Here is a 27,790-nt window from a genome sequence, read left to right on the forward strand (position 1 = left end):
ACAGTATTTATAGAGCACTTTCAAACAGCCATCGCTGCATACAAAGTGCTGTACATGGAGCAATTTAACATGCACAATAAACAGTAAGACAAATCGGTAATAAAGGCGGTAGAAAGCACCAAACTGTAAAACCAAGAACAAATCTAAGTCATGCTGAGTCGAATGCCAAAGAATACAAGTGAGTTTTGAGGAGGGTTTTGAAGATGGGCAGCGAGGAGGCTTGCCGAATGTTCAGTGGGAGGTCATTCCAGAGAGAGGGACCAGCAACAGAAAAGGCTCGATCCCCTCTGAGCCTCAGTTTAGTTCTTGGTACTTCTAATAAGGTCTGGTCCACAGACCTGAGACGCCGGGCAGGTGTGTAGGGGCGGATGAGCTCAGAGAGGTAAGGTGGCGCGAGATTATTCAGAGATTTGAAAACAAATAAGAGGATCTTGAAAATAACTCTAAAATGAATGGGGAGCCAGTGAAGGGATGCCAGAGTAGGAGTTATGTGCTCCCTCTTACGAGTACCAGTCAAGAGGCGAGCAGCGGCATTCTGGACCAGCTGAAGGCGCTTAATGGAGGACTGGCGGACTCCAAAGTAAAGGGCATTGCAGTAATCGAGCCGGGATGTGACAAAGGCATGAATTACTGTCTCAAAGTGTTCATGTGAGAGGAGAGGTTTTATTTTGGCCAGCTGTCTAAGGTGAAAGAAGCTGGATTTAACAACGGCACCAATTTGCCGATCGAGTTTGAAATCACTGTCCAGTTTAAGGCCCAAGTTTGAGACTGTTGACTTAAGATAAGGAGACAGGGGGCCCAAGTCTACAGGATGGAATGTACAAGGGCCACTGGGACCAAACAATATCACCTCTGTCTTCTTTTCATTGAATCTCAAGAAATTTTGTGCCATCCAGGTTTTGATTTCTTCCAGACAGGATAGGAGTGGTCTTAATGAGAAGGCGTCTTTCTTGCTCAGTGGGACATAGATCTGGCAGTCATCTGCATAGCAGTGGAAGGGAATACCATGTTTCCTTAAGATGGAACCCAATGGGAGCAGATACAGCGAGAACAGCAGAGGCCCCAGAATTGACCCCGGTGGAACACCACATGACAGGGGAGCAGTGCGTGACTCAGAGCAGCCAAGGCTGACACAGAAGGTTCTGTCAGCTAAATAGGACCTAAACCACTCAAGAGCACTGCCACCAATGCCCACCAAGTGCTGCAAACGAGTCAGCAGAATACTGTGATCCACTGTATCAAATGCTGCAGTTAAGTCCAATAAAACTAGACACACGTGGTCTCCAGATTCATTTGCCAGGAGGATGTCATTAGAAACGCGTAACAGGGCTGACTCCGTGCTATGCATCGTCTTGAAACCTGACTGGAAGACCTCCAAGATGTTATGTTCATCCAAGAAAAATTTCAACTGCATGTGCACCACTTTTTCCAGAATTTTGGAAATGAAAGGCAGTTTGGAAATGGGCCTGAAACTTGACAGCACATCTGGCTCAAGACCAGGTTTCTTGATCAAGGGTTGGACCACAGCATGTTTAAACTGTTGGGGAACTACACCAGAAGAGAGGCTGCTGTTGATGATATCCAAGACTGATGCGCCAACACTCGGGAGAACCTCCTGAAAGAAGTGCGGGGGAAGAGAGTCGCAAGGGGAGCCAGATGGCTTCGTCTGGCGAACTACATCCTCCAAAAGCGCCAAGGACACAGTTTCAAAAGAATTTAGCACAGCTGAACATGGAACATGGACAGAGGGGTCAGATGCGGTATTTGAGACCGGAGTCCTAGCTGTAGAGACCTTATCAATGAAAGTAAAATATACAGTATGTGACTCGTATTTCTCTTTCAATATGATTAATAGTTATTTAGACACACCTTTCTGGGCATTCAAGGACTGCAGAGCATAACACAACATTAAAAGTAGTTTGAAGTACAAAAACCCGTATTTTTAGAAGCCATTCAAGCTAAGATGTAAAATGAAACGATGGAAAATATAGGAAACGTTTCTGCAGGTTTAGGTTGAGTCAGAGAAGGAATATTTGTACCTTTTAAAAAGAATTTATCTTGTAAACATGCTTTTTCGAATCCATTATTTTAAAATGAATAAATAAACAGAAGATTAAAATCAAGTAGTATAATTTTAACTGATTTTGTTGTTACATTTAAGATACAAAAGATGAAGAAATATTAAATAACCGTAAAATATGAAATAAGTTGTCTTCATTTTTCGCCAATTCCACTTTGATTTTGTTTTCACAAACTCTCAAACTCTATTTTATGTTTCTGTTTCCTTCATATTAGGGACCATTATGGCTGTTGTTCATCATGGCTGGATAGATGATACAACATATTGCAGGATAATCCAGCGATTTCAATTTCTGTAATTTCAATCATATTCGAGCAAAAGATAAGTAAAGCCAAAGAGCAAAAAGGGTGCTCTCTCAACGTTCAAAAATGTTTTAACTTTTTAAAAACAAATACACTCCATAAAGTAGACTTATTACTACATTTTTAAATTTAAAGTAACAAAAAAAATAATACAACTGCAATAAAATAAACGTGTAACCAACAGCTACCAATCAGGTATGACAATTTTGCACATATTTATTGAGCCATCAAATGTACACAACATGGATGTGAATTTTGGACCCCACTTTTTTTACGACACGGGAAGCTGGATGAACAAATATCGCTTTTTTTTCTCCATATATACAGTACATTTACTTTTCTTGTATGCATGTCACTACAGACACTAGCATTCATTTTACTATCACACGCTTGCTAACTCAAGCGTTTAAAATGCAGTGGTAACACTGCAGGACTCAGTCAATAGGTAAAAAAAATCTGAAAATGAAATACACAATAATACTATATATATACTGTGTATATATATATATATATATGATAAAACACCATGTAGATTCATAGCAAGCATCAGAGAAGAGCAGCTGAGCGACAACTGTACATTCAAAAATGCATTGGCAATAAACTAAAACTCACCGTTTGTAAAACACACACAAAAATACTTCAGACACTTTTAATATTCAGTTGAAAAATGTTCTCAATTGCTTTTCCCATCTAAGTGCCCGCTGAACTCGGCATAGTCTAGCCTAGCTCCGTTTGTGCTAATTTACCCAAAAATTAGCTCAGTAGCTTTTGAGGTGCTTGTAAAAGGTTTTAAACAAAGTGATAGCTCGACATATTGTTTTTGCGGGAAAAAAGTGGTGCTAAGCGAAGCTAACAAGCCGAAGCACTAGCTTGTCACCTGTCGCTCAACAAGCGGTTGTAAATTCCCTGAACTGTCCAACTATGGCCTTTTGCCTTCTTTTCTTTGACACATATACACGAAAAGAGCCCACGTGCGCTCAGCCGAAGCTGGAGATATCAAGCTCAATGTCACACAATGTGAAGCTAAATGAGAAAGAAAAAAGTGCTTGGAGGACTCAAAAAAGTTCACAGTTTGTTTTTGGAAAAGGAAATACTCTGACCTCACAGAAGGCACGGGAAAATCACAATATTAAGTCGTTTTTGTTGTTGTTTTGTTGAAAATCCTTGTACATAAGGCCGTTATCTTGAAATTTCATTTAATTTCATGTAAACTATTTCTAATGTTTTTAAGCCTATTTTTATTTATTCATTTGTAAAATTGTCTTTATATTTATATAATGTACCATTCATGCATCGTGATAAGAGCAATTTTTGTGTGCCAAAATTAAATAAATAGATCAAAAGTCATGGAAAAAACATTTATAAAGTATATGATTTCGATGAAAATGTAGGGAAAAATAAATAAATCAGCTCAGTACAATTACTTCTGGTTACATCTGACAATTTGATTTTATTTCACATTTTAGTTCACATATATATAATCGCATTTGTCATTTTTGGCAGCTCACGAACTAGAACATTAGCTAGCGCCTAGCTAGGCATAATGTGACCTCGTTTGTGCAAATGAAGGATCGCTCGCTGTATAAATAAAGTTGAGTTGAGTTTCTACGAACTTGTGCCCCGTGTTTCCGACGTTGTCCCGCCCCCAACTAATAAAAATGTAAAAGAAACATGACTGACCCCTTGTAATGGGCACAGATACAGCACACACATACGGCTAACAGCTTTGAGACATGGTCGTTACTATCTGAGCTGCATTCAGACTCAGAATGACAGCTGGTGATAATGCACGTAAGCAGCAGCAACCCCCCCCCCCCCCCCCCCACACACACACAAAATAATGACAATAAGACGAAAATTGTGGCACGGTTCGGACATTCAAGAAAACCACTGAAAACATTACGTGTCACATCACGTGAGATCGCAGCAAATCCAATGAGACTTCAGCTCATCTACTGTAAACATCCATGTATTAATTCCAGCAAGAACCGTGTGTTTGTTGTATATGTTAATTGCTCCATATACAGCACTGTGTATGCAGCGATGGCTGTTTGAAAGTGCTCTATAAATACAGTTGAGTGTGTAAGAAAAGCGCCACGCCATTACATGTTTGTAAGACGTCTTCAAACTGTAAAAAGGTTCTTTTTTTCTTTCTTCTTTTTTTACACTTTTGACAGTTGAGAAAATGTTACTTTTGACTGTACGAATTTAGGTGCGCGGATGAATTTTTTTGACATGATTTCCTATGGGGGATAATATGTTCTGAAATTGGAGATTCCACTGCATATGATATGATGTATCATAAATGTAATAATAGTGATCTAATACTACAATAGTTTTCTGGGGTGACATTGTAATCGGAGAGGGTGAATGAAGATGATGCAGAGGGATTACCACGGTGGTTTCAAATGCGTAAGTGGTGCTGAAACACACATGCGCGCACACACACACACACACATTTTATATATGTGTGTATATATATATATATACAGTATATACAGTATATATATATACTGTATATATATATAAAATACAGTACATGTATGTATGAATAAGTAAAATGAATTGAAAATGATAAAGCATGATGTATAGTAGTCAATATGTATTTTTTTTTGTAAATGTTACACTAATATTTAAAATATTGTTTATGTGAAAATGGACCTTAAAAAGAAAAAAAATGATTCACCAAGACAAAAATAAACAAATAAATCAATAAAAACTTCATAGCAACATGCAGAGTAAAGCACAACACTGTACATTCAATGCAGGAAATGGCTTTTTTTCAATGTACATTGTAAATAAATAAATAAAGACGAGTGAGGGACGAGGCACTTTTTGTAGACGCACACGACAGTGGGCGAGGGGTGAAAGGGGAGCTTGATATCCTTGTACGACGTGTGTAAAGCTGCAGATGAAGTCAATAAAAAGTCATGGCACTGCTCTATTGCACTGTAGACGTCGAAGAATTCATAGAAAAGTCATTCATTTTGGCACTAAGTCTACTTGAATAGTCCCTCATATTGAGTTAAATATGGGATGAGATCTACAGGTTAGGACTCCAGTTCTTTTTTTTGGGGGGGGGGGGGGGTGGACATTGGATTACAATAGTTATGCAAACGCAATCATAAAACAGATATACTTGTCTACTCTCAAAATATTTACAAAGTCCACAATTCGTTTTTGGGTCATTTTTTTTTGTTCTTTTGACATACTTAGTACTTACGGCTGACTGTAAAAAAGTCAAATATAGTATAACACTTAAACAATGAGGATTTTAGGGGTCGGGTTTAGGCTTCATGTTTAGGTAAGGTAAGATTTCTATTGGGATTAATAGGTTCGTTGGGTTCCGGCATTTTGTTAGGGTTGGAGTAAGAGTTGAGGTCAGGGTCATAAGCAAGGCAAAGGTTTTTTTTTTTTTTAACTTTGGACTTCTATGGCACTTTGATAGTCATTGTACACATTTTTGACCATCGGAATCAATTAAATTAGATTAAAATGTAAAAAAAAAAAAAAAAAAAGAGGGTGGGGGGTAGAGTAAACTATGAGAATGCCTCCTTTGATTGATTTGAATTAAAACCCAAGTGCACCATTGAGAGGAACTGAAAATGAAAAGTACTCATGAGCCAGGGGGCCGCTTTGGTCTCTTCCGCCTGGTGTGGATTCATTCAAGACGGCTGGCTGGCGGCGGCGGCGGGTGATGGCGAGGTCACGTGATCACGCGCTCATGTAGGCAGGCTGATGTTGGCGCTCTCCGCCAGCGGGCTGGACATGCGGATCTGAGAGCTGCTCTTGCTCAGGATGGAAAGCTGCGTCCCGCCGTTCACACCGCTGCTGGCCAGCGACGGGTGCCTCTGCTGCTTCAGGTCCACAGCAAAGTATCGGTTCACCGTCCAGCTGCGCCATTTCCTCTTGATCTCGGACTGCACCTTCAGGGAGAAACTTCACAACGTCATTTTTACATGTACTTTAGGTATCGACTCAACTTTTAGCAAGGTCAAAAGTTCATCCGTCCATCCATTCATTTGTTTTCAACACCGTTTATCCCGTTCGGTGTGAAGAGTGTATGATTCTTGAGTCCCAGCATATTTTGACAAGCATATGTTTTATTGAAAGGACGTAAAGGCAGTTAGCACAGCTTACCTCCCCGTTGAGGAAGCAGTAAAGGACGGCGACCACAAAGCCCTGCATGGGAGCAAACAGAGAAGTTTAGGATCGGGTTGTTTTTGTTTTTTTTTCTCAAACACAAAATATGACCGACCCAGTTTGACTGATGTCATGACATGTGTCATCTTAACGTTTTAAATGCTGCGTTTACCTGGAAGGAGCCGAGGCCCAGCTCGAAGACCAGCCGCTCCCGCTTGCTGACGTCCTCGGGGGAGAAGGCAAAGACGGTGTAGTGAATTCCAAACAGCGGGATGAGCAGGAGGGTGGAACGCGCAAGACGTCTGCGAAACACACACACACACACACACACACACACACACACACACACACACACACACACACACACACGCACACACACACACACACACAGGATCAGTATATTGAAAAACGTATCTCGGTGCCACTTAGTGCACTTGTACAACCACAATAACGAACACAGGATTTCATTATCAGTAATATGAGGCCGTGTATGTGTGTGTGTGTGTGTGTGTGTGTGTGTGTGGTCACGTTGAAGCTGTTGGACAACATAAAAATGCAACAAATAATGCAAACACAGGACATGATGGTAGACACACAAAAGAAAATACAGGATGACACAAACACACACATTGAAAGCAGTTCTTAAATACCGGCAGGAATCCAGACCAAAAATAATTTAAATAAATAAAATAAAAATATTGCAGGAATTTGTCAGGAAATGACTTGCTTTTGGATTGCCGGGATAAGTCATAAAATAAAAAAATAATAATTGATTGTTGTAAAAACAAGTACATTATAATTCGGTCAAAAATGATACATCCAACTTTTTGACGAAAAGACAAGCTTGTAAAATAGATACATTAATGTAAATACATAAAAGCATCCTTTATCTGATGCATTAATGGATGCATGAATAAATGTTATGGAATTAATTGAATGTTAAAAAAATTACATATCTATATACAGTATACATATATATTTTATTTTATTTTATAGAAATTATAACACCCCGCCTACTGCCCGAAGATGGCTGCGAGGGGCTCCAAGCACGTGCGCGACCCTCATGAGGATAATTTTGAAATCCCATTAAAAATGATATGAACATAAATTGGTAAATGCCTTTATTTTATGAAAATAAAGAATGACTCCCTACTCCATTCTCGTGAGCACACATCAGCGTGTTTGCCGTTGTTTCAGCTGCTCTTTAACTTGCAGGTTAGGATTTGCTTTTTAACGTGGGCCGAGACCGAAAGGTTGCAGTCTAAGTGTCATTTAAATGCCAAGCGATCCCAGGTAAAAGAAGCACAATGTCATGGCTAAGGCGACCCACACGACGTGAGCGTGTATGTAATAAATTCGACGAGGCCCCTTGGGTTCTGTAAAGTATATCATGCAGACACACGCACACACGCTGCGACAAAACACACACTTACAGTGTGATGGCGGACAACTCTGACATCCTGCACGAATGCTGAACAGCCTGTGAGGGCTCACTGAAGCATTTCTGAGCACAGCTGCTACACAGCACAAAGACAACACAACAGCACAACAAAGACAACGTCTTTAAGGACACGCTCATGATCACGCAGACACATACACACGCTCTGTGCATTTTATTTGCAGAAAGATACTTTGTGCAAACTCCTGCACGTACGGACCGCGCATTTCCCTGAACAGACGTATGACAAAAATGCTGTTTTAGAGATGGACAAAATCTGTGCGTACATGTAAAATACAGCTATTTCATTTTTCACAATATATTTTTTCAATGCATGTATCCGAGCCCAAGAACAATGAGGTTTCAATCAAACAACAAAATAACCACCATCTGTTTTTTTGGGTGTTTTTTTTTTTGTGCTCTCTTGCATAAAAATGATAATTCAAGGTGGGCACAAAACTGCTGCACAAGAAACCAACATTAAATGCATGAACTCAGTTCATACATGTGGCAGTATCAGACCCAGTGGTAGTGCAACTAAGACATGTCTGCCATCTAGTGGTGATTGGTGATATTGTAACTTAAAAGTATAGTTGACTCCTGCATATTCACAGTTCGGCACCTGCTGATTCAGGCCGCCAGTTGCTCATCTCTGCACGAGACTGTATGAGTGCTTTGTTTGTCAGCTTTTTCATTTTTTTCTTTTAATTTCTTTTTTGTCGTAGATTTATTTATTTAACTTTTTAAGTCTGATTATAACACACTTATGAAAACAAAAAAAGGAGTTAAACTGATATGCGGTACTATGTTTTGTTTTTTTGTTCTCCCACAAGGTAAAACACATTTCAGGTGTCTGTAACATGCCGATGTCACAATTCAGTACATTATAAAAAGTCTCCACACCCCTGTTCAAATACTGGTTTTAGAAAATAAACCATTTCAAACCATTAATGTTACCTAAAATCTGTACAAGTCACCTGAAAAAAAAACATTTTGAGAAAGGAAGTAAAAATAAACAACACAGATATTGTGGTTGCAGAAATGTGCACATGCTCTTATAAGTGGGGATGTGGCCATGTTCCAAATGAGCCAATCACATTTCAACTGATGTCATTTGAAGTGGCTCTGATTAACAGCAAATAAAGTTTAATTGTTTGCCAAGGCGCTGAATTATGCTTGTCAATTCATGTCATGCAAAGCACGATGGCCTCATGTTTAGTGCCTCAAATTTTGGAGGCTTCCTCTCACATTCCAAAGACATGCACGCTGGGGTCATTGAAGACGCATAATTGTGTGCATGAATGCTTCTTTGTCTACATTTGGCCTGCAATCAACACTCTTGGTAAAAAATTGTGTGTGTGTGTGCTTTTTTTTTCTTTATGTCTGTGTAGATTCACAGTCATTGAAGCAAGGTTACTGGACTCGTTTATTGATTTTGTTGTTTTTTTTGTTTTTGTTTTTTTAATCCTGAAAATGTCCAAAGTATGAAATAGGCAACTATCCTATTTGCCTAAAACTGTATCCCCTTTGATGATGGTAACTTCGCCCGAAGCTTTTACTTACAGGTAAATGCTGGATTCATTGCCTCCGATGTCAGGGGACTGCAGCTTCTGCACCAGGATGATGATGATTCCCACAAAGAGAACAAAATTGATCTAAAAAGAGCCACAAAAAAAAAAAAAAAAGACAACAAACACGTCTTGTTATTACGTGACGTCTTCAGGCGGGCCTGACATGGTGAGGGCATGTGGAACATGAGGAGCTTCCTTCATACCATAATGGAGGCCACTACAGGTCCTTTGATAACCCACCAGAGAGCAGTGTGTTCATTTGTATCCCAGCATCTAGAGGAAGAAGAGGACGAAATAGTCTACAATTTTACACGCACATTCCGAAAGCCGACAGAGTCGTTGGGGAACTGTAAGTATGCCATTTGCACACAGTGATGAACGACCACTATTTATTCTGCATGGTAGATAAAAATGCAGGATCAAGAGCTTACCCGGTGTCGTGAAAATGGAGCCTCAGCACGGCCCAGACGGTCACACAAATGGTGGGGGTTCCTATTGAAACAAAACAGACATTATAGTAAAAATAAGATGAAATTAAAATAATAGTAAGCCCTTGTTTATGACGTATTGATAACTTGCAGTGACAACCCCTTAATGGGACACATTAAACCTTTTAGTATTATGTATTATAGATTATGTAGTGGCTCCATCTAGTGCGAATGTTGATAAATTACGATTAAAACAGAGAAGAGAAAAAAAAGTCGATTTTTTTGTGAAAATTGAATGAGGAGATCTGAAGTACTGTTATAAATACGACTTCACTCTAATAAAACCTGCTTTTTCTGGATTAACGTCTTGGAATAAATGTTGCATGATCTTTTTACTTTTAATACATATAAATATTAATATGTAAATCACATCCAGTGATGAATATAAAATCATCTGATATCACAATTTCTGTTTAAAATATGCGTTTGCTAAATAGAGTTACAGAACGTTTTGAACGAAAAAGGAAATATATATAATATACACAAAAACAGCAAAAAATACAGCACGTTCTGTCTATAAATATTTTTTCCACATACGACTACGTCCATATCAATGTGATCAAAATATTATTGTGATCTGCGTTCCATTTACCCCCTCCAAAAAAAAATTCTAGTTTAATCTTAATTCAAAGAAAGATATGAAAATATTTACCCCATCCGACGATGGTGTACCAGTAGAAATATCGTCTCTCGGGAAAAAATGTCTCCACCAGCAGAGTGAAGAGGTAGAGACCTTCGATGAAAAGCCAGAAGTAATTGGACATGACGCAGTAGTGGAAGAAAACCATCACCGCTTTGCACGCCACCTGCATGAGCACACATCAACAACAGTAAAGATGCCAATCCACCTGCTTTGCTTAAAAAATAAAATAAAACGGCCGAAATATATTCTGAAATTCTGCGACAAGTAATCTAAAATATGCACAGTAGAAACCTATAGACAAATTACTGTCGGATATCTCGAGTGGCAGCTTGTATGTAACATGAGGTTCTTGCTTAAAATAACAGTTAAGAAGAAAATAAACCGCTTTTAAAAATGTCGTGTTTTAAAGAAGTACTGTTTCTTTTGAATTTAATACAACAACAAACATTTATTTTGGTAGCTTTAAGTCAAACTGAACACAAGGTGCCCCACGTTAAAATCATTTCATGTCTGCCAGCTATTTCGCAAAAAAAGGTGGTGAAAATGATTTACTCTACACATAAATAAGAAAGGTATCATTATACTGGCGCTTCATGACTGTTAATTACCTGCTAATTATAAAATAAAACACAACAATGTAATGGGCTGTTGTCAGGTAACCATTGTGGCTATGTTAATTTGAGGCGAACAGCAATATGGCCATTAGCATCGCCAATTAGCTCCATTCATCGTGGTTGCTTTGAGCGGGCGACGTATTGCTGCCGGACAAAAGATCTTGTTTTGCATTGCTAATGGCAATAATTGTTTGTTTTTTAATTAGATAAGATGACAAGTAAGAGACGTTCAAGGCATTGAATCTGATACTTGTTTGTCGTGATTGTGTTTTTATTTGTAACCAGCAGGTGGCAGTGGAGGGCTTTATGCACAAAATATACCAAATACATAACCAATATAGTATATGACAAAAACGAATAATTACATAATAGATAAATAATGCAAAAAAATTACATGATTGGACAGCAACAATAATATAAAAGTAAATTATTATTATTATAAATACAACTAAAATCAGATAAAAATAGAATGACCGTATATTTAAAGAAATACTGTACATGACAATGTAAATAACACACATGTAAAACATCATCCATATTTACTGTATATATATAAAAATACACAGTATATATACATATACACACACACACACACACACAAACTAACATAATAGATATCCAAAATATTCACGTTTGAGTAGAGACAGGCTCAAAGAAGACTTCAGGGTGCAAATCGTAATCTGACTAACCGTATGCACAAAGCAGTGGTCGCTGTCCTCCTGCGCATACAGCACGCCGTCCTTGATGAAGACCGAGATGGCTCTCAGCATGAACGACACGAACAGGTTCATGTGGATGAAGTTTCTGGTGCAGTGGAGCTTCCTAAATGGGAAGGAGATACATCCCCAAAATAATGCAACCGTCCCTATTTCTATTTATTTATTTGAGTATAACTTATGTATCTTTGATCATCTATCTATAGCACTGATGCATCATGACAGGTAGACCAATTGGAAAAGAAAGGCCCTTCCATTAGATGCAATAAACCTGTGCAAAAAAAAAAAACAAACGAAAAAAAAACCCATCGTTCGGGCCCTAATCCTCTCAATTCTCATGCTCACCTGAACCTGCAGAGGATGACCATGGCAGTGGTGAGAGACACCAGGGATGTGCTGTAGCCAACCGTGTACAGGGCCTTGACTGAAGCATAGTACATGTCCTAGAAGAGGACATAGGGTGTGTGACATTGACATGAGCACGTGCAAGTGCGTATGAAAACCTCACCGGTTTAGTGGCGTTGTCGTAGAAGATGCACACGTCCAGGTAGTGAGGGTACGGTTCGGACCAGCCTTCCTCCGTGCAGTTGCGACTCACCCGCCCCATCTCTGCATGGAAAGCATTCACATGAGAAGAAAATCTCTCCTGGGGATTGGAAATCTCGCGAAGAGTCTTTTGGCTCACCGTCCTCCGGGCCCATCAGGTCGTGGAAAAACTCGGGGCAGTTGACCACCACCACCTCGCCCACGTCGGCCGCCTGCCAGCAGGTCAGGTTGTCCCACATCCAAGGGCACGCTGTGGGGGCGAATATGTGTGAGGCTAGTGAATGGGATACGCATGCAGCGATGGGAAAGTGAACATAGCCAGGTTCCCAAGGCTGGAAGAGTTCGCGCATCAATGTGTTTACAGTATGTCCATCATTTATTGTACATACTGTAGGGCGGAGTTAGTTCCGACAAAGAGTCGTGAATGGAGTGGGTGAGGGGAATGAGCGTTACTGCCCATATTTGACAAAAGAAGCCATGTTTTGTTGTGGCTTGTGTTTTGAAATGTGAAAAAGTTTAGCTCCGAGTTTCAGGCTATTTCTTGGAGGCACAAGCATGCTTTCTTTTAGTCATTTCTGTCATTTCTGAGCGGTCTAAAATTCCTCAAAAAAATGCTTCGATAATTTACATTTCCGGTTAATTGTCATTATTTTGGATGAAGTAAATTTAGCCCTGCCTCACGAAAATCAGTTTCAATTCATTAACCCTTTCAGGGACAGTGGTTACTACAGCGGACAGCTTACGAAGTTACCAGCTTACAGGGTGCACAAAAGAATACATTTGTCCCAAGGCATATCCTGACAATAAATACTTTGTTTTCATTGCCTTTCTTCTTATTCTTCTCCTTCCACCTCTTTCACCTTCAGCACCTCCGAGCATTTCTTCCCTCCAGATGTTCACCATCGTTCATGCTCCAGCGGTTTTATAGTAATGCAGAGGCGTGTGCAAGTGCGCATAAGCAAGTGCGCATATGCAAGCGCGCGCGTGTGTGTGTGAGTGTTGACTTGCATGCATTTTTCTCATGACAGTTTCCTCCAACACGGCGTATGTAGCGTGGACATGCGCAAGTGTGTGTTTGTAGACCTTTCTCTTCTCCTTAATGTGTTTGGCTTGTGTGTGGTGAGCCGGACAGGAAGCCAATTACTTTGAAAGGGCAAATCTGAGTCAAATGAGGCACACGGTGTTGCCGACGAAGCGCTGCATCATCACTGGCTACGCTGCAGGAAAGGTGCAACGTCCACTCCACACACTTACTGCAACCCAACCATATTTGAAGTAGAAGTCAATGATTTTTATGAAGTAATATAGAGTAGAAAACACAACATGTTCTCACAAAGGTCTCATGTGTTCATGGGGGAGTCCTTCGGACATTTAGGATCATATTAACCCTTTCATGCGCCCTGCAACCTGATAACGTGATAAGCTGTTGTCCACTGTAGTCATCAATGTCTCTGAAAGGGTTCAACAACATTACAGGTGTGTTCAAAATGATGTCAAGTGAAATGAAAGAAAACAAAAAGGATTATGATGGAGAAAAAAAGGAGTTATCATACATTCGGTTAATTTAGACCCAATAGTTCGATGCCTAAAAAGGCTGCAATAAAATTAACATAAAGGAAACAAGAAGACCGCAAGAACTTTATAAAATATCCCAGATATTACAAAAAAAAAAAAGCAGATAGGTGGAGGCCTTTAGTTGAGATTTTTTTTTTAATAATATCAAACAATCTTAATTTAGGGCCAATTAGTTAGCTGGCTCAGCGGGCTGCACTAGGATTCAGTAAAAAAAATCAAAATAAAAAAACATTGTAAATTGTATTTTTGCAGAGGAATGAAGTGTCCAAAAGCCAGAGGCCTTTATTTGCAATTTTTAAAAGAAGGGGTAGTCTTATCAATTGCCGCCCAACTGGTTAGGTGCCGAAAGTAAGCGTAAATATTCCAGTAATTGCAGATTTGGGGAGTGTTACCATTAGCATGGACAATAAATGAAAATAATAATCACATATGTTGTTATTTAGTGCCATACCATATTGTATGGTATTTGTTAACTGAGGGGGAGGAAACATTTATTGGATGCCAGGCATCTATTTTTCCAAATAGATGGAAATACTGTGACAAACTTAAACATTCAAATACAAAATATTCTTTGAAAGTCACACATATGATTCTACTGTATAGTATTGGTAAGGGCAATATCATATTATGTAGTGTGGAAAAATGTTTGTTTTTAGCACAAGGGAAAAAAGAGAATTGATTCGAGGCGTGGCATTTCTTATTTCAAGCTGATAACGCAGACTAACTCACCCATGTCCAAGTCGTCGTTGGGGTCGTGCATGTCCATCCGCTCCATGCATTTGTCATGCTCTCGCTGAATGATGCAGTGCTCCGATTCTGACGCCACCTGAATGAAATTACGCATAAACATCACATCAGGAAAACACGGCATCAACATATTCTAACACGAGGGAGGTAGGTAGATAGGAAATTGGATCAAAAGCTCGGCGAAGGCGTAGCGATGCCACTGATGAAATCATGTTGTGTGTCGTCGATACGCACCGAAGGTAAAATGGAGGGAGTGGCGCTGTCTATTCAGTAGTTTGCTGCTGGCAAAGGAAGTCAGAGTGTCACCTTGTCGATACTGTGATGTTTTTTGGTCGCCTATGTCAAAGCTAACATAGCTTGCCATGTGTTTTTCTAAAGGTCTAAATAAATTCCGCGAATAACTAACCCGTCTCTTAAAAGGGTTGGTAATTGTCCATGGATGACACACGGTGGCGGCTAAAGACTACTTCTGTCGAAATTAAACACTTCAATTCGCTTAAAATTGTTTCCTTGAGACCAAAAAGCCACCAGATGGTGCAAGAGCAATAGCCTAATTTTTTGACCTGAGCATAAAAACAAGCAAATAGGTGACTATTTTTCAGGAAATAACGGAGGCTGGGTTACAAAAACTAATTACGCTAAACGACATTCACTGTACACTTTATGACGTACCGTATTGGCCCGAATATAAGACGGCCCTGATTATAAGACGACCCCCTCTTTTTCAAGACTCAAGTTTGAAAAATGACTTTTTGAACACCAAATTAATTTTTATACAGAAAATAATTACAGTACATCTGAAAAAAAAAATGATTACAACAATATATTTGAGAGAAAAAGCATGTTATTTTGCCTCATTCAAATCTTAATATCTGAAGATTGCAATCACATTCGTAACTGTATGGCTTCTGGTTTTTGAAATGTAAATTACATCATAACTTCTCCTCAACTGCCGGTTAACCTGGCCGATCTTTGACCCACTTTTCTCCAGATTGTTGCTACATGTCTCCATTTTCTGTTGTCTCTTCTACTATTTTCTTCTCTTTTCTTTCTTTCCGCTATTTTTTATTTTTCTTCTTCGTGCTACCGCTATTTTTATTTTTATTCTTCGTGACAAGGGTTCGCTTTGGCCTAGGGAGTTAAGTTCAGCATTCGCTTCAATGGTATCTGGCGCCATCTAGTGTCGTGAATGGGTATAATGTTTAGACCCCGAATATAAGACGACCCCCACTTATTCAGTCTTATTTCAATGCAAAAAAACACCGTCTTATATTCGGGCCAATACGGTATTTTCCGCGACCGAAAGCAGTTTTTAAAACTAATTCTGTAAAACTAATTTATTGATGTTACATTTCCTAAAAAGAAAACATTCAAGCGGTTAAAAAAATGAAGAAAAGATTCAAGCGGTTCATTCAAATATTTACTTTTTATTTCATCATTGTAAATATACTGGGTTTGAGAGCCTTTCATTGACTTAAGTATTTTCAGTTAGCGATTTTTTTTTCCGTTTCATGGTGTTTCCCGGCTCAAAATGATTGCTGAAAAATATAGCAGGAGGGCGAATAATTAAAGACAATAAAGCGGGAGCGGGAGGCACTTTATACAATTCCAACGGGATCCTGTGCACTAGCACCGTTGACAAAACAAGCCGCAAGGCACCGCAATAAAGTATAAAACGTTAGCTAACTTGAAAATGTGACCTAATTTGGACATACAGGTATGAAAATAGACATCCAAAGAAAAGCGGTCTCCAATATTTTGCACCAGATTCCAAACTGGTGATGCCCCGTCATTAAGAAAAAAACAAGATTTTACGGCTCATTTCAATCAAACATCACATAGTAATCAGCGCAATCAGCTCGCTTTCCGCTCCAACCTGCCAAATGCAACAGAAAGCAAAGAGACTCAATTTAGACTCATGATGTGTCCTTTCTATTTCCAAAAGACTCTGTCTCTCTCTCTCTCTCTAGGCATCACTCTGTATGAAGTGACGGCCGGAGCATGTCTTTTTAGCTGACTCATCACTTTTTTAATATGAATTAACCTCGGGCACCTCTCGGGCTCGGAGAGACTGAAAGTGACGGACTGTGAGAACACCAGTGCCTCCTTCTTTTTGTGATTAATGATTGCGCTTATCGATGTGCTGTTTTTCATAAACAAAACGACACGGGCTTCGCCTTCGAGGGAGTATAGATCCATTGTTGCTAGGCAGCAGCACAGCAGAAGCATCCCCGAGAGAGAGAGAGAGAGAGAGAGGATGCGTATATGCATAGATAGATAGATAAACAATTACATACGTATCAACCCAAAAAAAGGAACCACAACAAAATGGTGCTGCGGGGCCACATTAGCATATATTTTCTAAAGTTAAGCACCTCCCAAAATAGACGCCCAGTATGAAAGGTCACGCCAGCAGACCTCCAACGCTAGTTTCAAGGCTCAGTTAACATCGGGCCGGCACTCTGGCAGCCCCATATGTAGCACGGATAATAAAAGCGCCATTTGTCGTGGCAGTCCGCTGCCACACTGGCCCCTCACCTCAGCCGCTGCTGACCCGGGTGGTGGCAGCAGCGGCGTTTGACACACGCTCGGTACATGACAACGGGAGGCCAAGGTTAGCCGGAGAGCATGGTGGATGCTGCGTTTAAAGATGTCAGCTTGAAGGACACTTGTGGAGTTCAAGGGGGGTTATGGTGGCAGGGTGAGACTGTGAATTAATTACATACGGCTAATAAAACATGAATTACTGGAAAAAATCATTCTGAATACATCGTATCCATGAATTGCACCCAACTTAGCTTTCTATTAAAAAAAAAAAAACTATTTGGTTCCTTACGTGGAACATGCCATGCATGTTTTTGGCATGTGGGAGGAAACTGGAGTACCCTGAGAAAACCCACAGAGGCACAGAAAGAACATGCAAACTCCACACGGGAAGGCCAAAGACGGATTTGAACCTTGCAGCGTTGCACTATGAGGCGGATGTGTCAGTCAGTCGACCACCGTGGCGCCCGAACTATGTTTAGTTTCATAAAATATGTAATTAAATGCATAAGGGAAGACAGACCTCACAAGGGAGTCAAGTAGAGCCATGCTAGTTTGCTGCGTGTGGCTTTTCAAATGCGTACACTGATGTTTCTCAGACCAATTTCTTAAATATCAAGGTAGAAAACGCTAGATTGTATCACATTTGGTTCCTTGAATGGAAGCTCGCGCGCCTCCCTTTGAGGTTGTCGAAACGTGATTCTGAGCAAACCAATCAAAAAACGTTCTATGTTTTGCATTCAAAACAAACTCGGCTGTATATTTGAGGAACCATATTTGGCTCCACAAACGGGGCCCTGATTTCACCAAGCCTTTCACTGAATTAAAATAGCACTAATCAGAAAAAATAAATAAATTAAAGAGCTCAGTTGTTGCTCATTCACTGATTGCACTCAGTTATGGTGAGGAATGCAGGTTCCGTCTTGAAGTTGCACTTAAGTTAACCAATATGGTTTGACGCTGTCCGGGATGACCGATGACACACACACACACACACACACACACACACACACACACACACACACACACACACACACACACACACACACACACACACACACACACACACACACACACACACACACACACACAAAATCAGCGTGACGATACTCACCAGAGGCAAAAGGATGATCACAGTCAGGACCAAGTCTCTCATTGTCTCCATCGAAGGGCTTCTGCTGAGTTTGCGTGCGCGTTCGTGTGTGTAGGCTACGATGCCCCGCTCTCTCTCACAGCATAGTTTAGCATCAAGGCCCCTGCAACAATAGCGCATCAAAGAGGACATGAGAACTAATCATGGCGAATTTGAACTGATTGTGTGCACCCAAAACAGGACACGAAGAACATTAATTGTAACTCATCATTGAATCAACTGCATACCTGTTATTTTAAAAAAAAATCCTCGTCTCACCCCCCTCGGGTGGTGTCCGTCCCTCATTCAGCTCGGGTCCTCTACCAGAGGCCAGGAAGCTTGAGGGTTCTGCGCAGTATCCTTGCTGTTCCCAGCACTGCACATTTCTGGACTGAGATGTCCGATGTTGTTCCCGGGATCTGTTGCAACCACTCATCTAGTTTGGGGGTCACTGCCCCGAGTGCTCCGACCACCACAGGCACGACTGTCACCTTTACCTTCCAGGCTCTCTCCAGCTCCTCTCTGAGCCCTTGGTATTTCTCGAGTTTCTTGTGTTCCTTCTTTCTGATGTTTCCATCACTTGGGACCGCTACATCCACTACAACGGCTTTCCTCTGCCCTTTATCTATGATCACGATATCTGGTTGGTTCGCCATTACCATCTTGTCAGTCTGGATCTGGAAGTCCCACAGGATCTTCGCTCTGTCATTCTCCACCACCTTCGGAGGTGTTTCCCATTTTGACCTTGGGGTTTCCAGTCCATACTCTGCACAGATGTTTCGGTAGACTATGCCAGCCACCTGGTTATGGCGTTCCATGTAGGCTTTCCCTGCCAGCATCTTACACCCTGCACAACCTACACCTTGGGTCTTGTCTGGTGTGGTATATCTGGGCCTCATTGGCTCTGGTGCTCAGGGCCTGCTCCTGAGCAGCCAGGATGAGTGCCTCTGTGCTGTCCTTCAGGCCATTCCTCTCTAGCCACTGATAGGACTTCTTGAGATCGGCCACTTCAGTTATGGTCCGGTGGTACATCCCGTGTAGGGGCTTGTCCTCCCATGATGGTCCCTCTTCCGGCGCCTCATCTTCTGTTCCCCATTGTCTGAGACATTCTCTGAGTACGTCATCCGTTGGAGCCTTCTCTTTGATGTATTCATGGAGCTTGGATGTTTCATCCTGGACAGTGGCTCTCACACTCACTAGTCCCCGGCCTCCTTCCTTTCGGCTTGCGTACAGTCTCAGGGTGCTGGATTTGGGATGGAACCCTCCGTGCATGGTTAGGAGCTTTCGGGTCTTAACGTCCGTGGTCTGAATCTCTTCCTTTGGCCACCTTATTATTCCTGCAGGGTATCTGATCACTGGCAGGGCATAGCTGTTTATTGCCCGGGTCTTATTCTTGCCATTGAGCTGGCTTCTTAGGACTTGCCTCACTCACTGGAGGTATTTGGCCGTAGCCGCTTTCCTTGTTGCCAGTTTGAGGTTGCCATTGGCTTGTGGTATACCGAGGTACTTGTAGCTGTCCTCAATGTCTGCTATTGTTCCTTCAGGGAGTGAGAACCCTTCAGTGCGGACTACCTTGCCTCTCTTAGTCACCATCCGACTACATATATATATATATATATATACATATATAATATACCGTATATATATATATATATATATATACAGTATATATATATTTTTTTTTAAATTTATATATATATATATATATATATATATATATATATATATATATATATATAAATTTAAAATAACATAAATAATAAATAAAATAGTCACCTTTTTGTCAGGATTTTTTGAGCACATTAATCTGTTCCATCATATAATATTTAACAACCCCCCTCCCCGGAATAATTCAATAGCATGTAAATTCATGTGAAAAAAATGGTGTAGGTCAAAGAAGCTGCAACCATTTGTAATTGTTGTTTTATTATCATTGGTGGGCTGTTGCCATGGAAACTGCACCGTGCATTATTGATGTCTAGCTTTATTTAAGAAAACAAGCTGCAAAATATCTCACACAGCTTCCACCCTTGAACACAACATGTGCTTTTTATACCAACGCAATGAGTTCATCTGTTTTTGTTTTTTGGGATTTATTTGAAACTACATCATATAAAAACACAAACAATGGAGCAAACACCCTACGCCCTTTCTCCATTTAATCATATTTACCCAGAAGACATTGTAAATTAAACAAAGGAGCAAAACTTAGTGGTGGGATGGGGGGGGGGGGTGAAATTTGAAAGGCTCGCAATGAGGAAAAATTTGAAAATATAAATAAAATAAAGCACCACTCCCACCCTGCTTGAATTACTCATCCACACAGCTTCCTGAAACAGCAATGAATCACTGCAAGCACACATGAGCACGTATGCGCGCGCGCACACACACACACACACACTTGCCAGTACAAGTTTACACATATGTACCCGCTCGCAGTGTAATGGCGGTGAAAAGTGGCTTATCTGGACATTGCTGTTGAGCGGGCTAGTCAAAATGTCCCCACGGGCACTAATGTCATTAAAGGTTGTGCCACCCCAAGAGAACAACAAGAGCTCACAACACCATGCACACACACACACACACACCCACACACACACGCAAGCATACTCACACACCCACACACAGTCAAATGCGGTAAGGAGCTCATCCTGGCATTTTCATTGACAAAATGTCCCCACAATAATGACTGCATGCCAAGGCTGGTGCCACGCAAGGACAGAAAAACATGAACACACACACACAAATATGGTCAATTAGTTAATCATGTGTTTTTTTTTTGTTGCTAAAATGTTGCAACAGACAACTGTCCCCACTATAAAGGCTGTCCCACACATAAATAGGAAGACAAGGACACACCCGCTCGCACTCCGTCAGAAATCTGTGTCGCCCCAGTTAAGCCCCTCCAGCATTTTATTTGATATTCTAACAAACATGAAGAAATTGTTTTCCTCCGACCCTTATTTTAGCCCCGGGAAGCAAAATTAATAAATAAATAAATGTCCTGGAGCCGTCTCTGCGACACGCACCTCCTCTCTCTGCGCTCATTCTCGCACAGACAAATTCCACCTCATGTCCCTTCGCCTCTCGTGGCCAATCCAATTAGCCGGCGAGCATCTCTCTCGCATGTTTCAGCGAGTCGTAACTCACAAGGACCCTCCTGCGCGGAGCGGGCGGTGCAAACACAACGACACCACATAAGAAGAAGAAGAAAAAAAAAAAAAATTAGCATGACGAAGAGGAAGAAGAGGAGGAAGAAGGTGACAGGCTGCAAAGAAATGAGGAAGCCAACATGGCAGATTGAAGCATGTAGGAAGGAGGGAAAGGGTCACGTGACATCGCAAATTAAGGGGAGGGGGGGGCATGTGACTCATATATTTTCAATCCAAATTGTGGGGGAAGACAAGAGCTCGTGTGTGTGTGTGTGTGTGTGCGCGCGCACGCGCACGTCTGTGTGTGTGTGTATATATATTGATTGACTCAAAGACAGAGTATAACATGGACTATCTGGGGAGCGCATTTAATAGGCAATACATCCACAGTCATTGCACAAAAAAACCCCAGTCCGTTGGGTGCTGTCTCAGATGAAGTTGGTAATCCAAATGAATGCGTTAATCGTGCAGTGCATCCCCTCAACATGCGTCCTAAGCGTATCGTCCACCCCGAACCCATTGTTACTCCTCACTTCCACACACACACACACACACTGCATCCATCCTTAGTTCTGCACATCATTGACTCCCATTCAAAAAGCTCATCGAAAGTCCTTCAACGTTGTGCCCCCCACCACCCACCCCCGCCCCGCAGACAAGGCAAGTAAAGGCGCGTCAACGGGGGGTTGAAAGAAATGTCAAGGCGAACTTACCGAAGCCATGCCTTCTCCCCGAGGGGTGTGTGTGTGTGGGGGGCTCCTTCCTCCCCCAAATATGCACGCCGAGGGTGCTGTCCGGTGCGTCAGCCCGTCGTTTCTTCTTATGCTGCTGCCGCACGACCTGTCTGCTGCTGCTGCTGTGAGGAAGAGGAGGAGGATGAAGAGGAGGAGGAAGGGGGTGGTGAAGGGAGGCGGTGGTGGTGGTGGTGGGGGGGGGGCATGTCTGTTCCTTTGGGATTTGCACCTCGTCACAGAGAAATGAGAAGACGGCGACAAAGTGAGATAACGGTTACTCGAGGAGCAAATAAATGTCAATAAATCAGTCCAAAAAAAATACATTCAACAATAATGATGTAATTAGTCCCCTCACTACGAACTGCGTTACACCTTATAAATATTTTTAAACGATTGTTACAGTCCACAAATATATATTATTCTTATTCTGGTGAAGTTAATAAACACGTTTCTATAAATGTCATTATTAATAATCATCTTTATTACTATAAAGTATTAAACCTTTTAAACAGATGGCTCGTTACTTTTTTAATGAAGTAGTTCATAAACAATTATTTCTCGACAATGACACGATGCTTTGCAACATAATACGCCGCACAACTACCGCTATATACAAATATATCAATTAAGGTAGTTTTTAATTTGAGTTTTTCAAAAAAATATATGCATGAATGAATTGAAGTATGACACACGTGCACACGCACACGCAGACAAAAACGGGAAACCATTCATAAAAGCGTGTTGTGCGCCATGCTGACCTTTTGCAGATGCCCCCGCCAGGCGGTAGGTTCGCTTCCCTGCTGGGCGCAATTCACGAGACTGCCGAGCGGGTGCGTGACTCACCTCGTGCTCGCTCTCCACCGCCTGTTCGTCTTCAGGTGCACGTGCGCGCCTACACTTGCCCCCGCCCCCTCCCAATTACCACACAAACGGAATACAAACCTGACCGCTTGGAGGTAAAGTGATCTTCAGCCCCGTTGCTCACCGACCTTCAGCACCACGGACAGCGACCTGGGCCTGGCGCCATCACAGCGGGATCCATCTCGGAGCAAACGTCAGATGGACAAAAAAAATATTGGGACAGATCCTAATCAGTCAATCGAGGGGGTGTGGGGGGGTTGACTATTGGCAGCGCACAAAACTAAGGAGACATGTTAGGATGACTTTGGTGTGGAAGAACGCCATTCATTTGACTAGTTGATTGGATTTGACGTATCTTGCATTTGGGAATGCATTCACACATGCAAACATACATAGACATGGTTTTGCCTGTCAGGCAATTTCTAGTTTGAAAGACGGAATCTTATTTTGAAATTCATGCTTTTATTTTAACACTCCACAAGCACATGCACATACCTCAGAGGAACAAAAAAAAAAGGCTTGATCTCCTTCAGCGGCAAGGTTTCTATGTATTAATACAGACTGTTAAGTCATGTCATGTGCTGTTTTGTTTTTTTTATTTTCCCAAATGCGCTGTTAAAAACGAGTTTGTGAAGTTACTTGGGTCGTTTTTAATGTTCTAGATGCACAAGCTAATTTAGTGTACGCTAATAGTTGGAAATGGGTTGCCATTTTGAACACATATGGACACATACAAATACACATCTACTCAATAACCTACACAAACAGGCATACACACGCACACAACTCATAATACGACCGCACATTTCTAATCATTCATCTCATCAAGATCCTTTAGATGCAATTCTATGCGACTAACAGTTTGAGGAAATCCCCCTTTCTGTTCCAATTGCACAAAGCGAGGTCCATACAGTTTTCCTCAAACAGTGACGGCATGAAAAGTCCTAAAGAGGAAACAGAAAGGTACCTCTCGTACACCTTTCAAACTGCATCGACCATTAAATAAAAAAAAGAGTTGATTGAAAAGGGAGCCGAGAAAGTGAAGCATTGTTGTGATTGGATGACACGTGTGACGCAAGTGCCCTTTCATTTACAGGAAGGCTTTACAAGACTTGCCTCAAGGACATGGATGCAAATGGAAGGGGCGGCCAGCCAGTCACTCAGTCAGTCGGTAATGGTAGGTCTGTTTAGGCTGGTAATAGCAGCATCGGCGTTGTTGCCATGGAGAAAGTGCCAGCAGCGTCCGCCTGTGGAGTCCTCTAATACTACTTTGACGACATCGTCTTGCACTGCGTATCACTGCTTGATGGCATTAATGCTGCGTATCAGACAGACAGGCACAAAGAGAGTTGGGCAGGAGGACGGGGAAGCAGCAGACAGCGAGATGGATGGCGGGACAAGCAGACAGAAAGACAGTCAGACAGACAGGTACAAATGGACAGGCGTACTGTAGAAGCAGGCTGAACGAAAATAAGAAAGAGTGACAGACAAGCAGACAAACAAGCGGGCGGTCAGTTCGACAGGCAGACAGACAGTCAGAGAAGCAGGGACAGTGGGAGACAAGCAAGCGGAAAGGTAGACAGGCTGATCAGCAAATAGTGACAGACAGACAGATGGACAGAAGGACAAGCAGACTGGCATACAAGAGACAGACGGTCAGAGAGACAGAGACGGGTGGACAGAAAGGCAGGTAGAAAGACAGAAAGACGGAAGGAAGTAGATAGATAGGCGGACATGTGGACAGTGTGATGGACAGATATGTTGACTAGCAAATACAGAGAGTGACCCAGAGACAGACAACCAGGCAGAGAAAAGAAAGACAGACAGGCAAAAAAACTGAGTCTGATGGTATGACAAGCTGGCAGGCAGTGAGAGAGACAGGCAGATGGACATCTGGACAGAATAGCAATTGGACAGACAGGCACAAAGACAGAGTGATAAGTAGACAGAGACGGGGAGACAGACAGATGGAAACAGGCAGGCAACCGACAGAGGCAAAAGGAGCGACAGGCAGTCTGACCAAGAGACAGGCAGAGAGGCAGACAGAAAGCGTCCATGAGAAGGGGAATAAGCACTGCGCTTCCCTGCTGGGTGCAAATTGCACCGAGTCCACGAGTGTGAGTCACTTGTTATTTTTTGGGTCGTTTTAAGTTCCGCACCGAGTGTTACTGTTGACGTTCAACACCCTCGCAAAAGCTGCTTTGTGATTTTTACTGACTCCATTTTTTTCCTGTAATATTTGGACTTAACTCTCTGAAATCGTGTTTTTATTTAACAGCAATAATACATTTGTTGTCAAAAAATATTATTTTTAAGAAACCGTGACCACTTATGTTGATGTCAGGATTAGTTTTTTTTCTGTTAAAATGTCCACTTTTTGTGTTATTTCAATTTTTTGTCTGTCATGATCCTGTCTTGTTTGCTTTGCTGTCTCAGTGTCCAGCTGGAGAGTGGGCGTTCCCTTAGGAGTCACACCTGGTCTCGTTACCTGTCTGCTTTAAAAACCAAGCCACGCAGACAACTGGCTGTCCGATTATTAGTCTTGTTCATGACGGTCTCCAAGTGCTTAATTTTCGAGACGTTCTTGACATTTTTGCCTCATGTCCTTTAAGTTGACAAGCAATTTTCATACATCTCATTCCTTGCCATTTGCGCGCACCTTTTGATTTGTTCTCGGTTTTTCCTGGTTCCTTGTTACCAGCTTTTCATTGTACTTTGTCGGTCTTGCGTTTTTGTTAATAAATATTTTTGTGATCAAAACATCTTATCTACGATTTTGGAATCCTCATTCTGTCCGTACTTTGTCCGGACACTTGACATTGTCATTCTTTTCCTCTCAAAACTATTGTTAAAATAGCGTTTGTGTTCAAATATGTGTTCCTTAAAGGGGACATTGCGACACCGATGCTATTCATTAGCTCGTCAGTGCACTCAAATTTTTGCTTGCAACTCAAGAGAAAAATACCGTACGTATCAGACTGCATTATAATTTCTTTCTTATCAAATAAAATCTTACTACAACGAATTTCTGCTATGTAGGCTATTATTTTACGAAAATGGAGAACCTGACCCTCTTCCTAATCTGATACACTGGCAGCTTTTGCCCCTGCTGGGTTGATTTTGTAAGCAGTCAGATTATTTTCTGCACATAGGTGCAGTATTGACAGAATGTGACGTGTGCTTCAGTGCATCTCCACTCAATGAGGCTCTCCACGGGTCCATTCGGCCCCCACCTCCAGGCTGGCTCCATCCCAGCCACTGTATCTCTTCATGGACACAACGCGAGAGGGAGGCACCCCGTGGTCCCGCGCTAACAAGTCGCCCACCTGCAATGACTTGAAGCAGAATTGGCGGCGGGGGTGTGGGGACCCCTACGAGGGACCGGTTCCCTCTTCAACCTCCACTTGTCTTCCAATGAGAAATGTCGAGAGGAAGAACGACTATTTGTGTGTGCGTGTGTGTGTTTGTATATTGAGGGAAAAAGGCATAATCTTTGGACAATTATAGTAAGTGGTTATGGGTTAAAAAGTCACAAACTCTAGAGAAAAAAATTTTTGTCCCCCAATTGTTTTTTTGGAAAAAAATCATAAGAATTCAGTTGTATTTTTTTTCAAGTGGGAATATCATGAGAATAAACTCATATTGTGGGTAGAAAAGAAAAGTCGAGAATTTTTATTTGGGACTTACTAATGAAACAATTATTACTTTTTTAATCTAAAAAAAAAAAAGACAACTTTCTGGGGCTTATTTTCATAGTCGGATCCATGTAAGGTCAGCGTAAATATTGGTGCATCTTCATTTTGTGCCGTGGCAACTCTAGTTTACTGGATTTGGGAATTTGCCAGACCGTGTTATGCTTTGCTGGGTGTTACAGCAGATTGAAGGCATTCTCAACAGCTCGGCGCAGTTGATAATATAGTGACAGAACGTAGACTCGACTTTAACTGGCTAATAGCAGGTCTAAGTGGTGGCACAGCTCAATTTTGGTGGCCATATTCCGTGCTCTGCAGATATTAAGGGCGATGTCATCGTATTTCATTCATAATTATGACATCATTGTGCATCAAGCCCCCAGAATCATTGGAGACAACAATTCATTGAATGCATTACCTTTCTCGAATATATGTTTAAATATTGACTGAGGTACAACTGGTGTGTGTGTGTGTGTGTGTGTGTGTATGTGTGTGAGCAGGGAGGGTTGTCATAACCAGATGCGCATTTGGGGGTGGAAGGTGCTCTCCAGGTGCTCACTTCGCAGCTGCCAACATCATCTGCAAGAGCTTGTTGCAGTTCATGCCAATCTCCTGCAGCACCTAGGGACAATTTAGAGTGTTCCATTACGCCCACATGCATGTTTTTGGAATGCGGGAGGAAACCAGTGTACCAGGAGAAAAGCCACCCAGGCACGGGTAGAACATGCAAACTCCACACAGGAAGGTCGGAGCTGGAATAGAAGCCTGCACCTCTACACCATGAGACCGACGAGCGAACCAGTCGACCACGT

The 27,790-nt window shown here is 41.6% G+C and overlaps 1 protein-coding gene across 3 annotated transcripts; it reads right to left on the minus strand.

Moving 5' to 3' along the window:
* Positions 1–2,573: 2,573 nt before the first annotated feature.
* adcyap1r1a (adenylate cyclase activating polypeptide 1a (pituitary) receptor type I) lies at positions 2,574–22,544 on the minus strand. 3 transcript variants are annotated; one of them, XM_086129533.1, is made up of 15 exons: positions 22,405–22,544; positions 18,522–18,663; positions 14,846–14,942; positions 12,681–12,791; positions 12,504–12,604; positions 12,341–12,438; positions 11,969–12,101; positions 10,675–10,828; positions 9,966–10,026; positions 9,738–9,807; positions 9,527–9,618; positions 7,959–8,042; positions 6,698–6,827; positions 6,523–6,564; positions 2,574–6,308 (listed from the first exon to the last, which is right to left on the minus strand). In XM_086129533.1, exons 2-15 carry the CDS (start codon positions 18,570–18,572, stop codon positions 6,105–6,107), a joined length of 1,428 nt encoding a protein of 475 aa, XP_085985659.1. In that variant the 5' UTR covers positions 18,573–18,663; positions 22,405–22,544; the 3' UTR covers positions 2,574–6,104. The 3 variants fall into 3 exon arrangements, with proteins under 3 accessions (XP_085985659.1, XP_085985658.1, XP_085985660.1); XM_086129532.1 differs by having other exon boundaries at positions 2,574–6,321; XM_086129534.1 differs by lacking the exon at positions 7,959–8,042.
* Between the last annotated feature and the right edge of the window lie 5,246 nt (positions 22,545–27,790).

The sequence above is a fragment of the Hippocampus guttulatus genome, chromosome 14 (assembly GCF_054856545.1).
Source record: "Hippocampus guttulatus isolate MCC_2025c chromosome 14, RoL_Hgut_1.0, whole genome shotgun sequence".
In the NCBI taxonomy this organism is placed as follows: Eukaryota; Metazoa; Chordata; class Actinopteri; order Syngnathiformes; family Syngnathidae; genus Hippocampus; species Hippocampus guttulatus.

What these genes read in the sequence shown, in the direction of transcription:
- adcyap1r1a (XM_086129532.1), bottom strand. Translation starts at nt 18,572, where the DNA reads ATGGAGACAATGAGAGACTTGGTCCTGACTGTGATCATCCTTTTGCCT. An exon ending in GTACACCATCGTCGGATGGG is followed by an intron (nt 10,027 to 10,674) that starts GTAAATATTTTC and finishes TTGTTTCAATAG; the next exon opens with GAACCCCCACCATTTGTGTG. An exon ending in CTCCATTTTCACGACACCGG is followed by an intron (nt 9,808 to 9,965) that starts GTAAGCTCTTGA and finishes TTCTTCCTCTAG; the next exon opens with ATGCTGGGATACAAATGAAC.